This window comes from Saimiri boliviensis, chromosome 6 (genome assembly GCF_048565385.1).
Source record: "Saimiri boliviensis isolate mSaiBol1 chromosome 6, mSaiBol1.pri, whole genome shotgun sequence".
In the NCBI taxonomy this organism is placed as follows: domain Eukaryota; kingdom Metazoa; phylum Chordata; class Mammalia; order Primates; family Cebidae; genus Saimiri; species Saimiri boliviensis.
In genome coordinates, this window is record NC_133454.1 from 25,568,795 (window position 1) to 25,585,602 (window position 16,808).

Below are 16,808 nucleotides of genomic sequence, written 5' to 3' on the forward strand. Positions count from 1 at the left end.
GGGTTTAATATTTTTATCATGTTAATACGTCTTCCAACATCATCTGTTAGTGAAATTTCTCCATTGCTTTATTTCAACAGGGCTGTCACTTATTTACTTGCTGATTGAATTTCAGCTGGGAATTTCAGTACACACGTGGAATTACAGGGGCTGGGAATAAAGGAATTGGCTTCATTGTGTGGTGATGATTAGGAAGGCCTCCTGGAGAGGCTGCTTCAATTCCAGCATCCAAAGCAGTGGTTCCCAGCCCAGGCTGCACCCTGGCTTTATCTAGGGAGTTTTAAGCAATCCCTGCAGCCAGGCCATGTACCATACCAAGCCAGTAAGAATCCTTGGGGTTCTCAGACACCTGATTTTAGTGTGTAGGGAAGGCTGAGAGCCACTGACTCAATGCATGGCTGGCCAGGGAAGGGCAAAGCCACACTTAAAAGAACAGGCTACAGTTCAGATCTGGTTTCTGTCCCTTAGTAGTTGAGACCATGAAAAAATACCTTGAGTTTTTTCTAAGCCTCCTTTTTCTCTTCTATAAAGTGGGACTAATAAGAGTATTCACCTCTATGAATTGCGAGTATGATGTAATATCACGCGGCTCAGTACTGTTCTAGGAAGTTGCCAATAAAAGAGACCCTGACGGAATCATTGGCATTTGTTGTGTGGTACCTTGGAGGTGTGGCCGTGGTGTGAACTGAGGAAGCGTAAGTGGCTGCAGTGACTCCACCTGTCTGAGGGCTGGATGGCTTTGGGCCTTGATGCCCGGGCAGCATCCCTTCTGCTGTGACATTCGGAGCATTTTCCATCTGGAAATTAATTCAATCCCTCCACATGGGACACCGAAGCTCACACCCTTCAGCTTGTGGGTTCGCATGTACCCTTCTCACCTGCAGAAAGCCCTCTTAGGAGGGAGCAAGGCCGTGTCCAGGAAGGGTGGCGTTCCTCAAGCTGGAAAGGGGCAAGGTCCATCCTATGGCCATGCCCAGCCATGGCTTGGGGTAGGCCACTCCTCCAGCTTCCTACCGAAAGATCCCATCCTGGCCCAGGACTTGAAGCGTCTCCTGCTATACCCCATGTCCTCAGACTGTCTGCTGGGCCCCGGGGCCTCCCAGCAGTTGTTGACTTAGTTACTCACCTGCAGAAAAGAGCCCCACGAGAGCAGAGCAGAGTAGAGCTCCGGCAGCGCTGTCCCTCCACCCCTGCTTCCCTGGTGTCTGGGCGGAGGTGCTCCTGTGTGACTCAGGTGGGCAAAGAGAAGCAGCAGCGTCCAGCCTCTGTGCTCCTGAAGCTCTGAGGAGCATGCCCCAGCCTCCCTGTGAGGCTGCTGGGAGGCGAGAACAGGTGGCCGCCCCAGGCTAGCTCTGGGTCTCCGGTGCTCAGGAAGAAGTAATTATCCCTTGGGGGGTGGAGTCAGTAAACTAATGCCCAGGATATGTTAAGTGTGTGTGTTTGTGGTAGGGACCTAAGTAAACACTTGCGAAACATCAGTGAACCACTCGTTAGTGTGAGGTGGTAAATGCAGGGCTCTTGATAAATCCCACGTGGCCTCACGGCTGAACTCTGCAGCTCCATTGTGCCAAGACTAGAGCCCCCTCTGCTCTTTCCTTCTCAGTATGTGAGACTGGACATGAGCCTTATTCGCCCAGCAGATAATCTCCTTACCTCCCCACTTCCAAAAGACTTCAGTGTAAGTAAACAGTCTTGTCATAATATCTGCAGGGAAGATTACAGGAAGACCCCTCTGCTGGGGTTTCTGATCCAAAAAAGCCCAGAGCCTCAGAGCAGAGTCTCTGGTTCTGGGTTCAGGCCTATGTTGCATGGGCCCTGTAACCCACGATGCTTGACTTCACCCCTCCGAGGCGCGTCTGTACTGCGAAGATATTAACTGTGAGGCCTGCATAGGACAGTCGTGTAAAGTGCTGGGTGGAAGACCTGGTGTGTCAGCGACTGCTCTGTGGACGTCAGGGGACATTCTGAGTGGTTATTGTTGTCATTGCCTCTCAAGCACAGCGTTCCTTCCAGTTCACTCTGCTTTACAGCCTGTGAGGATGCTTCCTGCTGTTCTGGGCATGAGCAGCACACCATGGGCATGTGAAAGGGCATGGTGGGCTCTCCTGGGCCTTGCCATCCCCCAGACCCACACCGGCCAGCGTGGGGAAGGGACAGGCCTGTTGCTTGGGGTGTGGGTGAAGGGAAGGATGTAGGTATCATCCTGCAGGCTGGAGCCCATCAGGCAGTGGCGGGTGACACATGGCAGCAGGCTTCCCCGAGCCAGCTGTGGCGTAGACCCGCTGAGGCATGGTAGCTGGCCCATGGGGCACCTTCCAGATCTGGAGCAACCAAGGGCTGTCCCGGCTTGCCGGCCCTGCTCCTGCTGCGATGGGAATTCATGCCGATTGGAGCTGTGCTGAGCATGGCCGGTGCAGACGGCAGGAGACTTTGCCAGTTTTCAGCAGAGAAATAAACGCTTTATTTGGCATTTCTCCCTCTAGCTCTTCAGGCTACCCCATCACAGCAGTCGTCACTGCAGAAGCTCTGAGGAGCCAGGGCGTACGCGGACTGATCTGATCTTCCCCTGCAGGCGCTGGAGGACCGCGGCATTGTGGAACTGCTCCTGACTTCAGACAACAAGGATGGGCTGAGCAAGGGGATCGTCCACGGAGGTACCTGCACTTGCGTGGGTCCATGTAGGGCAGCGGCGCCCCTGGCCGGGCTGTGCGCACTTCCCCTGTGGGACTGTGACCCAAGCAGGAGTGTCTCCGGTGTCTGTTCTTTTCCTGTGCGTGTGGCACTGGGCTGCAGAGGGTCGGAGGGTCCGTGTGAAGACTGTGGTGCGTGGCCGGCTGCGTGGGTGATTTCCCGTCCTGCTGGGTGCTCGGGCTTTAAGGGCACTCTGAAGATGACTATGGGCTTCTTGTTACCGGAAAATTGCAGCTCCGTTTTTCCCAGCTGCATGGACCCTGAACCTGGTAGTGACCGTGAGCTCCTCTCCTGTCCGCCTGGCACCCAAGCCACCCTTAGCTTTATCTGCCAGTGTGGCTGGAATTCCACAGGCCTCAGCCCTCACCTGCCGGCGGTGCTCCTGGCCTGCATTGCTGCAGTAGCATTTTCGCCGCCGACTCCACAGTGTGTTCTCAGCCTATCAGCCTCTGCGTCATTTGGCTCACCCTACCTCCCTCGGAACGCCAGGCGTCCCTGTCTCACTCCGAGTGAAGCCCGGGTTCTGGGAATGACCTCGAACGGCCTCTCCACTTGGCCTCCAGGACCTGGCTGAGCTCACTCCCTGCTTCTTCCCCTTTGCTAACTCTGTTCCACCCTCTTTACTGTTCCTCCAACATCTGGAGCCCCAAGCCTCGGGGTCTTTGTTCTTCTTCCGGAGAGCTGCATAGCTCTTCTCCAAAGTCACCGTCACAGGGAAGGTTTCTCTAGCACCCCACTTGGAGTTGAAGCTCCTGCTTCCCGGGGTTCACCCAATCCGTCCGTCTCCCGGCTTTCGTTTTGCGCTCTCACATTCGGCGGTAGTCGACTTCACTGATCTGTTTCACAGAGCAGTGCTCTGGGCGGGCCTTGGGCTCCGACCGCCTGCGGCTGTGCTCCAGGCCCAGGCGTGGTTTGTGTCGTGGGTGGGCGCAGCGCCCTCGCATCCCCTGCGGCAGGGCCCTTCCTGCAGCCTCGGGCAGGGGCGCTTGTGTCTGCTGTAGCACATCCCACGCTTTCTTTTCCTTCTTTTGCATTTCCCTTCACAGACCGAGCTGCTGAAGATCGCTCTATATCCCTACAGCAGCGCCTGGCCTGGGGCTGACACTCAGGGAGTGAAGGTCCATGCATGGGGAGGAAAGGGCTTTCGTCCCCAGGCGAAGTGAGTCAGGCAAGGACCCAGACCCTGTGCATCTGGTGTGGGGAGGACCCGTGGTGATTCCCGAAGTTTCCACGCGGTGGCACTGTGTCCCCACCGTGCTCCTAAGGCCTGCTCCGGGCTCCGGAGGGGCTGTGGCTGTGCAGGAGATGCCTTTTGATGCTGGAGCGAGTTTGTAGTGCTTGGCGGTCTCCCGGTTACAGGCCTCACATCTAGCCAGGAGTCTCTACTGCTTCTCCCTGTGGCCCTCCCACCTCCAGGCACCCACCTGCACATGTCCCTGGTGCCACCTGCTGCCTGGAATGATTTTTTTTTTTAATTAAAAAAATTAAATGGTCTAAAAGTGAAATAATAGAAAATGTTGGTAGAGAAAGATAGTGTTGCCTACTCGTCATCACATTGTCCAGAAATGACCATTTTCAAGTCTGACTTTTTCTTGGGATATTGTACTTCTTAATTCTAAATACTGTGCACATAGAACCCTGCGTCATTTGCCTTAAACTTCTGCCTATTGACTTGTTCCAGTGGGTGATGAGTGTTCTTTCCTGCCCTCCCTGCCCTTTCCTGCCAGCATGGCTGTTCAGCCCCCGGGGGCGCCAGCGAGGGCCTTGTGGGTGTGTGACTGCGGGCACCTGCCACGTGCCTGTGAATTCTCAGGGTGCCAACCCGCTCGTTTTGCAGTGTGCTTCGTTTTCTGTGTAATTATTCTGTTTGTTTTTCTTTTCATTTCAATTCTCTTTGCTACCCTCAACCCCCTGCCGCTTTCTCCTTTGCTTAGAGAGGTCCCAGACACATGTGCCGGTGCGTCTCAGGTCCCATACCTGTCTGATTCGGCTGGGTCCGACCCGGCTGTCTGGAGGCCTCCCTCTCGTGGTTCAGGCCTGCATGGCGGCATCCCACGTGGAATCCCGTCTCCTGGAGTTCTGCGGGCATTGCTCCAAGACTTCCCGGCACCTGCTGTTGCTGCTGCAGGACAGGACGCTCCGGTTCCCGAGCCCTCCCTGTGTCCTCTCCCTTCCTGCCGGCCCTCCTCTTCGTGTTGTGCTGCGGGTCCTGTGAGCTCCCTGTGTGCGTCTCTGGTGGCCTTCCACACACTTGTCCTCGGGTCTTTCAGTCATCCTGGTGTTTGTGTATTGAGTGCTCGTATTGATTCTCTGCGTCTTTTTATTTTTCTTTCTTAAATCTCTTTGCCCTTCAGTTTTACTTTCTGAGTGACTTCCTGAACTTTTATCTTCCGGTCCTCCCGTCATTTCCTGGGTCACATTTTTCTTGAATGTATTTCTCTTCTCACAGCATACTCTAAAAATGGATACTAACTTTCTTATTTCTCTCCGAGAGTAGTTTGCTTTTTTAAAAAAACGCTGCCTGTATTCCCCACAACCCCACCCCGTGCCGCCCGTGTTCCTGTCCCCGGCGCCGCCCGTGTTCCTGTCCCCTGAGCTCCTCGTGTTCCTGTCCCGGGTGCTGCCAGGGTTGTTTCCCAGGTGCTGCTTGCCTGTTTTCCTGCTTCCTGTTCCACTGTCTCCTGCACAAGGGGATTCTCTGGATCGGCTCTTACCCATCAGCTTAGAAAAGAGGCTCTGGGCTGCCACTCGGGAGCGCTGGGCATGGGAGAGACTGTTGACGGTTCTTCCCCATGGGGTGATTGGGCCATGGTGGCTTTTTCAAGAAGAGACACTCACTTGTCAGGGTTTAGGGTATGTCTAGCACTGTTAAGTGTTTCCAGAGAAGGCCTGGAGTCTTGCTGCCGCTGTTCTGGGCCAGGCCCGGAGCGGGCGGGAATCTACTATGGAGACTGCCTGCTTCCCCCTCCTACCCTCCCTTCCACCTCCCCACACACGCACACTCCCTCCCACCCTCCCTTCCACCTCCCCACACACGCACACTTCCACAGACACTGGGGCCCGCTTTCTCAGGTGGGATGGCCCCTGCAGAGGGGATGGGAGCAGGTGAGAACAAGCATTGAGGCTGGGGATGGGGTGCCACCTCACGGTGCTCTGGGCCTGGTGCTGGGAGTGGGGTGAAGCCTTGGACCGGAGCTGGAGCCGACTGTCACCTCTTCTGCACTCCTAGATGGTTTACTGTCACTGTGTCCTCTGTGTCCCAGGAGTTCTCGATGACTCCTCTCGTTCCTGTTCCTGGTGGCCCGTCTATGTGTCCCCCCGTCTTGTATTTGTGAGAGGTGTCAGGAAGGAAGGACGGAGATGCTTGTGTTCACTTAGCTATGTGCATGCTGTGGACTTTAAGGCTTCAGTCTGCTCAGTTTCAGAGTGGCCTCCTGTCTTCAAAGGGCTTCTGGCTTGAGGGGAGGGGGGTCTGGGTGCAGGGTCTTACCCAGTGGGTTGCTGGAGGGCAGTGCTCAGGCAGGGCCATGGGTTGGTGTCACGGGGTCCCAGTGTTCAAACCTGTTCTGCAACTACCTTGAGTCAAATTATTGTGACCTGGAGGCAAGTTATCGCACCTCCACAGAGCCTCAGCTGCTGTTTGCGTTTCTTCACTGGCAGTCAGAGGTTTGTGTCCTGCAGCACAGAGTCAAGGTGGCTGGGCCTGCCAGGCCAGCTCAGCCTCTCTCGTGTGTGCTTAGGCCTGTAGAAGCCCAGGCCACAGCCATGCGCCTGAACTGACTGTTAGGCAGACATCAGGCAGGTGAGGGGCCCCGGGGTCAGGCTGTGCTGCTGGGGTGGGTGCGGGGATCCCTGGCTGTCAGTCCAACAGAACGCACATTTATTGAACATATATTCACTGATGGAAAGCCACTGAAAATAGCATTTTAAATTGTAAAAGGAACGTGTTACGGGGTCGAATACAGAATTAGCCCTTCTCAAGAAGTCAGAGAGGAGTCTTCATTTAGATCATTACCCTGGACCAGATGCTTGGGGTGCCAAGGAAGGATCAAGCTCTGGTTCTTACAAAAGAAAGGGACGGAAGTGCACACTCGGCTTGTAGAAGTCACAGCTGATCGGATGTGAGGGCGATCTGGCTGCGACATCTGTCACCCCATTGATCGCCAGGGTTGATTCGGCCGATCTGGCTGGCTAGGTGGGTGTCCCCTTCCTCCCTCACCGCTCCGTGTGCGTCCCTCCCGAAGCTGCGCGCTCGGTGGAAGAGGATGACCATCTCCGATAGAGGAGGACTGGTCTTCGGTCGAGGGTATACGACTAGCTGTGCTTCCCTGCCAGAACGTCCAAACAAGCTCTTCAGGTCCATTTGTAGGAGAACGTAGGGTAGTCAAGCTTCCAAGACTCCAGACACATCCAAATGAGGTGCTGCATGTGGCAGTCTGCCTTTCTTGGGGAAAAAAAAAAGAAGTGACAGCTGATCAAGGTCGGGTGTCTAGCGAGTGACTGCCTCTCAGCTCTGTGCTGCGTGGCAGAACCTGCAAGACCACAGAATAAGTCTGGCTGACTTATTTATTTTTGCGAGACAGAGTCTCACTCTGTTACCCAGACTGGGGTGCAGTGATGTGATTTTTGGTTTACTGCAACTTCCGCCTCCTGGGTTCGAGTGATCTTCCCACCTCAGCCTCCCGAGTAGCTGAGATCACAGCCATGCACCACCAAGCCTGGCTAACTTTTGTGTGTTTTTTTTTATTAGAGATGGGGTTTCACCATGCTGGCCAGGCTCGTCTTGAACTCCCGGCCTCAAGTGATCTTCCTGCCTCAGCCTCCCAACGTGCTAGGATTACAGGTGTGAGCCACTGTGCCTGGCTGTGGTTGCCTCCTAATTGGAGGTGGGAAACAGTGGGCTCGGGGGCAATGTTTTGTCTCCTCTCTCTCCTCTTCCCCGTAACAGTGCTGGCCACCATCAACCTGCAGTCAACACACGAGCTGCAGCTACTGACTACCTTTCTCTTCAACGTCCAGGTAAGTCCAGCCCTAGGGAAACTGCCACCCGCCCTGCTCAGCGGCCTGCAGGAGTTTTGAATGCCAGCCAATGTGCTCAGCTTCCCCAGTGCGGGGAGCTGGACTCAGAGCTGTTGGCCTCTCGGCCGGCCGCCCGCCCATGCGTCTGTGTCCCGGCGAGGCCCGCTACCCACAAACAGCTCCGAGGGCTGCTGTGCAGGCTGACTCAGGGCAGACGGCACCCACTGCCCCGGGAGAGGGGCCCTTTTGGTGCATTCCTAGAGGACTCGACTTTTGTCGCCTCAGCCAGCTCTAGATTTGCTCCCAGGGATTGAGGGGGAAGAAAAATTTCCCTGTCCTATACTACATAAGGCATCTAGCCTTAACCTGTGAGGCCTCTGCAGTCCTAGAAAGATCAGTATTATCAGCAAGGCAGAAAACATGGTCCACTCTAGGTCCAGAGAGAGGGAGGAGTTTCCAGATGTCCCTCAACATCCGTCAGACTGATGAGCATCGACGCCGCACTCCCATTCTGACCTCTCTTGAGCTCATGTGCCCCTCAGAAGGAGACGGATGGACTGGGGCCAAGCCGCAGCCCTCTGCAGAGCTGGAGGCCCTGGCTGTCCCCTGGCTCACTGAGTGGTGGGAACACCCCGGACTGTCCCCCTGCCACATGGTCACACTGGTCCAGGGCCTGGAGTGGAGCTGTGCTAGGATGGACAGGCATGGGTGCCTGTGGAGATGCTGGGCTGCTTTCCATTCCAGCTGATGGTCTTTCAGAGCAGGGCTGCGCCCTCAGGCACATCTGTGTGGAGCCACCACGGCTGTATGTGACCGCATGTGTGTTTGCTGTGGCTCCTCCTGGAGTGCAGATGCCAGAGTGGGCAGGCGGCTCCCAGGAGGAAATGGGAGGGCTGGCCCCACTCCCAGGTGGGCTCCTGTGTGGCGGCTCAGACAAGATCCAGCAGGGTCCCAGCCTTCCTTCCTCAGCGTTTCCTGAGTGCCTACCCGTGTGTGCAGTGGGGTTCGGGGTGGGGGGCTCTCATACTTGTGACTAAGATGACTGGGTCTCCCGCCCTGTGCTGTGTGACCTTGGGCAAGTTACTTAACCTCTCCGTGCATCTCTTTCTTCTTCTAAGTGAGAATGATGATTGTCCATCACTTTATGGTGTCAAGTCACAGGGTTGTTGGACGATTACATGAGGTAATATTTGGAAAGTACCCAGCACAGCAGCTGATACAGCAGAATGCCTTATGTTTAGCCTGCAAGGTCATGCTTAGAGAGGTAGCCATGTCCCAGCCTTCCCAGGCTGGCTGTCTTGCTAACAGAATGGCCCTGCTGAAGTGCTTTCTGTGCACAGTCCAAAGATGTCTGCTGTCCTTAAGGAAGGGGACTTGGACACCTCCTTGTCTGAATCAGTGCCTCTCTGAATGCACAGTGCAGACCCCACGTGTGCTCCACGTGGCGATGTCCAGTGGCACCTCACTTGTCCTCTGTGTCCACGACTCACGATGGGGAGAACTATGCAGGTGTTTCTTGAGCACTTCCTACCCGCCAGGCACAGTGTGCTAAGGGCATTACTTGTACTCTCTTGTTTATTCTCCGTAGTCACATAAGCTAGTGAAGGAGACAGCCATAGAGGGCCTAAGGCACCCTGTAAGGGGTGGCTTGGGAACTGCAGTCTGACCGCAGGGCTCCAGCTCTTAGCCGGTGGTTGTGCAGTACAGTGGCCTGGCCCATGTGTGGACACCCACCTCCTCAGCCCTGGTACCCCCACGCCAACCAGCTCGCTTCTGGCATGGGAGATTTCTGACTTGCGGGACTTCGAATCCGCATCTCCCTTTTTAGTGACTTCAACGTGGTGCCGTGTGCCTCCTTCTTGGGAGGTAGGTGGCTTGTAAAGAAAACCAAGCTGCCAGTCTTGCTAAAAAAATTCTTGTAACTACTTTGGCTTTAACCTTCTACTTAACGGACCGTAAGTTTGTCCTGTTCCCTGTGTATGCAGTTGCCCTCTGAACTTAAGGCCATCACTGATCTAGAGAATACTTGATGAACTGTCACTGAATGAGTGAGGAAGGCCGCCTTGCACAGAGCCTGAAATACTAGCGTGTTAGTAGAAACCCCAGGCGCTCTGGGTTTCTGCAAACATGGCAGAGTGGGACATGGTCCCAGGAATGATCTTGGCCTGCTTGGGGCAGTCCTATGCCAAAGTCAGTCTTCAGAAAGAAGATTTAAGATTTGTTGAGTGACCTAGCCAGGGTATAAATCCAAATTGTGGCTGCAGAACCTGCACTGTGAATAGCTGCGCTATAAGACCCTGGTTTTCTGGTCAGAAAATGCTGCAAACTGCTGTTTAAACTGAGCTGGACCTTGAAGAGGGCCCACTCTACGGCATCTGATTATTCTGCTAATGAAGGGAGTACCCGGGGGGTCCGCGTCCATATATCCCTCTCAGATATGGAGTTGCCCTGGGTAGAACATCCCCCTTCCCTGGAAGAGGACAGGCAAAGCTTGGCTTGATCCAGAAAGCAAATGGGTGTCTTCTTGCTAGCAGACGTGCAGCATGAAAACCATCAGGGTTTGCCATAGTGACTTTGGGAGCTTTTTTGGCTCTCTACCTGCAGGTGTGGAGTCCACATGTGACAGGAGAGCTGGTGGTGTGCAGGTGAATTTGGCCCTCACCTCTGTCCCACCTCCAAAGGCCTCTAGGCAGTGGATATGCAGCCAGGGGAGAGTGGAGACGGCAGAGATCCTGGGGCTCCCCTCCACGAAGCGCTTCCCTCTTTTTTGTCTGGCCAGTCTGCATGTCTAACTCTCATTTTGTGGTGTCCAGGGGACTCAGCCCAAGATGGTGATGGAGTACTGGACGGGGTGGTTTGACTCGTGGGGAGGCCCTCACAATATCTTGGATTCTTCTGGTGAGTGCTTGCAGTTACTACATCCAGCATGTGTGCTACTTAGGAAGTGACGATGAGTTTCAGTCACCTGCTAACTGATGTAAGTCAGCCACAGTGGGGGCAAGACTGCTGGGATTATCTGTGTGCAGAAATTGACTGGATATTCCTGAGTCATTTGTCTTGACACTTTGCTGAATAGGAAGGCTTTTAACATTGCTTGTTCATATTTTTGTAATTAGAAGGATAATGCATGCTTATTGGAAACATCCGGAAATTACAGAAAAAGGATAGAGAAGAAATAAAAATCCCGGAGCCCAGAAAAAACATTTAGATGTATCCCATGCAGGCAGTTATTTATATAGCTCTACCGACAGCTCTGTAGGCACACACAAAGACAGATGCACTCACACTCCACGGCATCACCTGCTTGTGCTAGTTAATGCACATACGGACAGTTTTCTATACGACCAAATACAGATTGACATCACCGTTTTAAAGCATGTGAGGAACCCCATTCTAACCCACGCTTTGACGACCCAGTCCCTCGGGTCAGTGGTTCCGTGAAGCGCCATCTGGGTGAGCGTCCCGGAGCCTGCGCTCTGCGCACCTGGCTTTCCCTGTGATGTGCGCACAGCCGCGCCTTGATGCCATGTTGATGCGCATGGTCACCCCTCAGCCCCCTGAAAGACGGTGGCCGCTTCAACCACAGCCGCTGAATGAGCGCACCCATTTCCCACAGATTCAGCAACACTGAGTATTAAAATAACTTTTAATATTTGTCTACTCAGCACATAGTTTTTAGTCTGCATTTCTTTGATTTATATTAATAAAATATATATTTATCAGCCATTCGTTTTCTGCTTTGCTATGATCTTGTCATGTCAGGGTTCACTTCCGAACAAAGGCAGAAGAGGGGAGGTATCAGAGTTTTCTCTCTAGGGATGTGTCCCATCTTTGTGCATTGGAGACACTTGGTCAGGCAGATTTCGCCTGACGAGATCGTGCTGGCTGCAAGGCCCGGGCCGGCCTGGGCTGCAGGTGGTCTGCATGGAACTCGGAGGCTTGACCAGGATTTACAAACAACTGGAGGCTGGAGCTCCGGGGCCGTGATTCTGGCCCATACTTCCTCCATCCCTAATCCTTTGTGATTGGGGTTTTAGTGAGAGCTAGAAGGACAGAGTAACAAGGCTGGCCTTGAGGTGGGACTGGGAAAGAGGAGAGTAGTGAAGAGACCCCGGCTCATCTAGGACATTAAGTCACTCTGCACATCCCCTTTCTCCCTCTTCCGGCAGAGGTTTTAAAAACAGTGTCTGCCATCGTGGACGCCGGCTCCTCCATCAACCTCTACATGTTCCATGGAGGCACCAACTTTGGCTTCATGAATGGAGCCATGCACTTCCATGACTACAAGTCAGATGTCACCAGCTACGGCAAGTATTCAACAACACTGTTTTCCCTGGTCTGCCCTGCATGGGCATGGCTGGGGCTTGCTGTGGAGAGGCCCTCAGGGTCAACTTCTGGCACTTTCAGTGTCTTTGGCAATAGAGTACCTGGAGAAGGTAGGGGCTTTGCCTGGACAGTCATATTACACTTCCAGAGGAGGGCTGCCTCAGGCCAGGTGGTGTGCCTGTGACCAGGCCACGCTGCAGAGAGGCCTCTTTGGCAGAGGTTGGCCAGAGGAATTGGAAAGAGGACCCCTTAGGGTGACAGGGAGGGACAGTGTCAGGGAGGCCCTCCCTGCCCAGGCCCTTGAGGAGGTGTGAACCTGCACCCTTTGAGAGTCTCAGAAAGTAGAAATTACACCTGCAGCTAGAAATTTAGGGCCCCGCTGTGATCATGGACAGTTTGCGTTTTTCGAGTCTGTGAGAGTCTCACACTATCACCCAGGCTGGAGTCCAGTAGTGTGATCATAGCTCACTGCAACCTCAAACACCTGGGCTCAAGCAGTTTTCCTGCTTCAGCCTTCTGAGTGGCTGGGACTACAAGTATGCACCCAACCCCTGGCTAATTTTTAAAATTTTGTCTAGAGATGGGGTCTTGCTGTGTAGCCCAGGCTGCTCTCAAGTGATCCTCCTTCCTTGGCCTCCCAAAGTGCTGGGATTACAGGTGTGAGCCACTGCATCCGGCCTCATGGACACTTGCTGTAGATGCGTGGTTTTTCGTGTCTACGGTATTTTGTCTGAATGGCTCAAAAGTTTCTTGCCTCCCCAATGGCTGAGATCAAGACCTGTTGCCCTTCTGAGCTTTTCCCTGTGCATGCTGCCACGTGTGTTGTGCTGGGGACAGGAATGACCATGACAGGGCCCGGTATCTTGTAGACTATGACGCGGTGCTGACAGAAGCTGGAGATTACACGGCCAAGTACATGAAGCTTCGAGACTTCTTTGGCTCCATCTCAGGTACCCAGCAGCAGCAGGCTCAAGTGTCACCTCAGGTCCCCGTTTCTGCTGTCGGACCCCTAAAGAGTTCCTTACTGACCCACCTCCACCCTAGTTCATCTGTGTGGAAGAATGTCCTGGACGAGGACAGGGAGGTGTGCGAGGCTGCTTCCTCGCAGTCTTCACCTTGCCAGCTTCACCTGTTACAGGTGTGAAGGCTCCTTATCTCCTCTGGAGGACGGGAGAACGCCCCCAGCCTGCCCCCAGGCCTGGCCTTCCTCCCCTGGCCTCGGCCAGTACTAAGAGCTGGCCTGTTGTTCCTCTTGGTGCTGGGATGCAGCAGCACGTTGGACCTATGGATGGGAGCTGGGTGGGGAGGACGAGCAGGTGGTGACATTTGGGTTCCTTGGGGTTGACCCTGTTATCTGTGTGTTGCAGGCATCCCTCTGCCTCCCCCACCTGACCTTACTCCCAAGATGTCATACGAGCCCATAACGCCAGTCTTATACCTGTCCCTGTGGGACGCCCTCAAGGGCATGGGGGAGGTGAGTGCTGGGGGCAGTTGTGGGGGCAGCACGGCCCAGAACCCCTGCAGATAGGGGGTGTGGGGGAGAAAGGCCAGCGCCTGACGACTCTGAGGTCCGCTCTCCAGCCTTGGAGCCCAGAGTGGAAAGGACAAACTCATGCTGGAGTGTGCTGTGGGGAGAAACAAAGGCCCTTGAGGGACAGTGGGGGGCCCCTGGGCCTTTCCTTCCTCCAGCCTCAGAGAGGAGAGTGAGGGAAGAGGAACAGGCTGCCCCCTCCCCGTGAAGAGGGTGCCTCCTCCAGCGGACTGAGGGGGGCTGATGAGTGTCCCCCACCTGCAGGCTGCAGTCTGCTGGTGCACATCCCTTTGTCCCGCCCGCTTCCCCGTCACCCTGGAGAGTTGTAGGTTCAGTGCCATTAGAAGTCAAAACAGAAAGCTCCTGCCACACCCCAGCTTCCACCCCATGTGCCAGCTCCCAGGCAGAGTCTGTCTATGACCGCACTTCTCCTCAGCCTGCCTGCTCCTCTGTCTCTTCTGTACGCAGCCAATCAAATCGGAAAAGCCCATCAATATGGAGAACCTGCCCGTCAATGGGGGAAACGGACAGTCCTTTGGATACATACTCTATGAGACCAACATCGCTTCGTCCGGCATCCTCAGCGGCCACGTGCGTGATCGGGGACAGGTAGGAGCTTCTCTTCTAATTCCTGTGACCTTCTGGTGAGCAGCCCTGCAATACGCATCTCATGCCCTCCCCTCAGAATCAGCACTTGCCAGTGTGTAAAAATGGCCCGTCTGAATCAGCTCTGCGAGTCTTCACAGGGGCATTCATTTCTGCTGTGCCCACTGGCCCCTCGTCTGCCCACGGGCACACAGTGCTGCCCTTCTTGGCCTTGTGGAGACCCCGCTTACCCTCTTCCTGTGGGCCATGGATGCTCCCATCTGCTCCCTTTGACAGGTGTTTGTGAACACAGTATCCATAGGATTCTTGGACTACAAGACAACCAAGATCACTGTCCCCCTGATCCAGGTTTGTTGTCTTTCGGAGCTGGGTGATGGCTAGCCCCTGCCGCTTCGAGGAAGCCTGGGGGGAGTCACTGAGGCAGACCTGGGGACCCGTGGCTCCTTAGCCACAGGCTGCAGGTGGAGAGGGCGAGCGTGGCTTTCTGCCCAGCTGGGATCCCCAGAGTGTACGGAAGAACTGGGGCTCACAGGCCAGTTCTGAGGGGTGGCTGTGGCCTTCTGGAGGTCATTGCTGGCCCCTTGTTCCCGGCAGGGTTACACCGTGCTGAGGATCTTGGTGGAGAATCGCGGGCGAGTCAACTACGGGGAGAATATTGATGACCAGCGCAAAGGTGGGTCCCAGCACATGTTGAAAGAAGAGCAGATGTGCTGGGCACGTAGGTGGCTCTTGCTGCTCTATGCCAGCATGCCACCAGGCCGTGGAGGCCCCTTGCAGAGAGAGGTGGAGGCTGGGTTGTCCCATATCTGAGGCCAGTTCTGAGTGGCCCACTGAAGCCCTGCTGGGGCTGTCTGGAAGAGGAGAAGCCGCTGGGGCTCTCTGGAAGGCTGTCTGGAAGATGACAGCCCTGTGAGCACTGCACATGTGTATCGTCCATGTGCTCAGTGCCGGTGATCACTGAGCTGGCCTCTTGCTTCTCCTGGGCTGCAGTCGGTTTCCACAGGGATGTCTGCTTGGGGGATGGCGGTGAGGAGCAATGAATGGGATTTCCAGGAATCCAAGGAACGGCACAAGTCCCCTGCCTTCTTGGGCCTCCACACTGATTTCTCTTCTTGATCCATCTTGGGAAATCCACAGCTTACCTCGGGTGCTGGGGGAGGAGGATGCGAGTCACACAGCAAACAGTGCCCCTCTGGGAATAGGCTGCCAGTTTGCTTTACGTTTCCTGGCCTACTGGATCTTTCATGCTTTAATGTAGCCCTTCCTTTAAAAAAACTCTAGCTAAATGTGGGTGGTTTCAGGTAAGTTATTAAAAAATGAATGCCACTGTGGTGAGCAGCACTGGTGACCTCCCCGTTCTCTCGTGGTGTCTGCATGTATAGTGCAGGAAACTTGAAGAGCTCTTCTTGGTCCACATGTCATCCGAGAGCCGTCTGGTGGCTTGCCAGGAAAGCAGCATGGCCCAGACACTGGGGCCTGGGGCCTGGGGATCACGGCCCCTCCAGACAGGCCTCAGAGCTGCATCCAGCACCACCCAGACCCACACTCCTTTTCCCTCAGCAGCTCCCTCCCTGGGCCGGTCCACACTTCCGTTGCAACCCTGGGAGTTGGAAGGAGCACCAGCCTGACTGTTGTTCCTGTCTTTGCCTCCCTGACCCCTCGATGAGGGTCCCCGGGCCCCCATTGTAGAGGCCTGTCTTCTGGATCACAGTTCAATGTTTACAAGTCACAGACCTCCCTTGAGAAATGTGTGTGCCCACCTACACCTGCACCTGCTGCTTCAGAGTCTGTAGGCCCCATGAGGCCTCTGCACAGTCCCAAGCCTCCAAACTCCCACGCTGCCCACTCAGCCGCTCTGAGATCTGAGACTGGCAGTGCCGGCCGGGCCCCGGAGACCGATGAGTGGCTCCTCAAGGGGACACAGCTTCTCCCTGCTGGATGCCTGAGTGAGGGTGTCATCCGATCACAGTACAGATACTCCTAAAGCACAGCTTTCATCCTGGGTGGCACAGATGACTTCTGCCTGAGTTACTCGGTCTGTGTAGCCTGGGCCCCACTGAAACTGGCCCTACAGCTAGGCTGGAACCCTCTCGGGTTCCTTCAGAGAGAGGCCAGAGGCTGTTCCTGCCCTGTAACACCTCAGCTCTATGTCCTTCCCATGGCAAAACCAAGGGACTTCCTCCTTCCCATCCCCCATAGAGTTGCTAGGGAGCCTTGCTTGCAAGTGAACAGTGCCTCCGGGAGCGTGCACGTCAGCACTCCTCACCCCAGCTTCCCAGGGCCTCTCCTCGGGGCCCTGGCCCGGCCAACTCGGCCTCTGCCTTTGGACTACCCACGTGTCCTGCCTTCCTCCCACAGGCTTAATTGGAAATCTCTATCTGAATGATTCACCCCTGAAAAAATTCAGAATCTACAGCCTGGATATGAAGAAGAGCTTCTTTCAGAGGTGGGTCCCTGCCCAGCACCAGCACGTGCTCTCATAGGTACAGCGCTGTGCAGTGGGGCCCGGGGGTCCCTAGGGCACTGTGGCCTGGCCCTCACCCAGCTGTGAATGCACCCAGGGGCCAGATCAGCTGGCCCAAGGTGAGGGGCAGCATCCGCACTGGAAGCCTCGTTTGCAGACTAGGAATTCTCA

The 16,808-nt window shown here is 55.1% G+C and overlaps 1 protein-coding gene across 1 annotated transcript in view; it reads left to right on the forward strand.

The window, feature by feature from the left end:
* Positions 1-16,808, forward strand: part of GLB1L2 (galactosidase beta 1 like 2) — a 46,505-nt gene that overhangs the window by 25,535 nt on the left and 4,162 nt on the right. The window contains exons 7-16 of the mRNA XM_003942950.4: positions 2,573-2,654; positions 7,640-7,710; positions 10,524-10,608; positions 11,880-12,017; positions 12,906-12,986; positions 13,404-13,510; positions 14,036-14,176; positions 14,450-14,521; positions 14,768-14,846; positions 16,532-16,619. Coding sequence (XP_003942999.1) covers positions 2,573-2,654; positions 7,640-7,710; positions 10,524-10,608; positions 11,880-12,017; positions 12,906-12,986; positions 13,404-13,510; positions 14,036-14,176; positions 14,450-14,521; positions 14,768-14,846; positions 16,532-16,619 — 944 coding nt within the window. The remainder of the gene's footprint in view (positions 1-2,572; positions 2,655-7,639; positions 7,711-10,523; positions 10,609-11,879; positions 12,018-12,905; positions 12,987-13,403; positions 13,511-14,035; positions 14,177-14,449; positions 14,522-14,767; positions 14,847-16,531; positions 16,620-16,808) is intronic.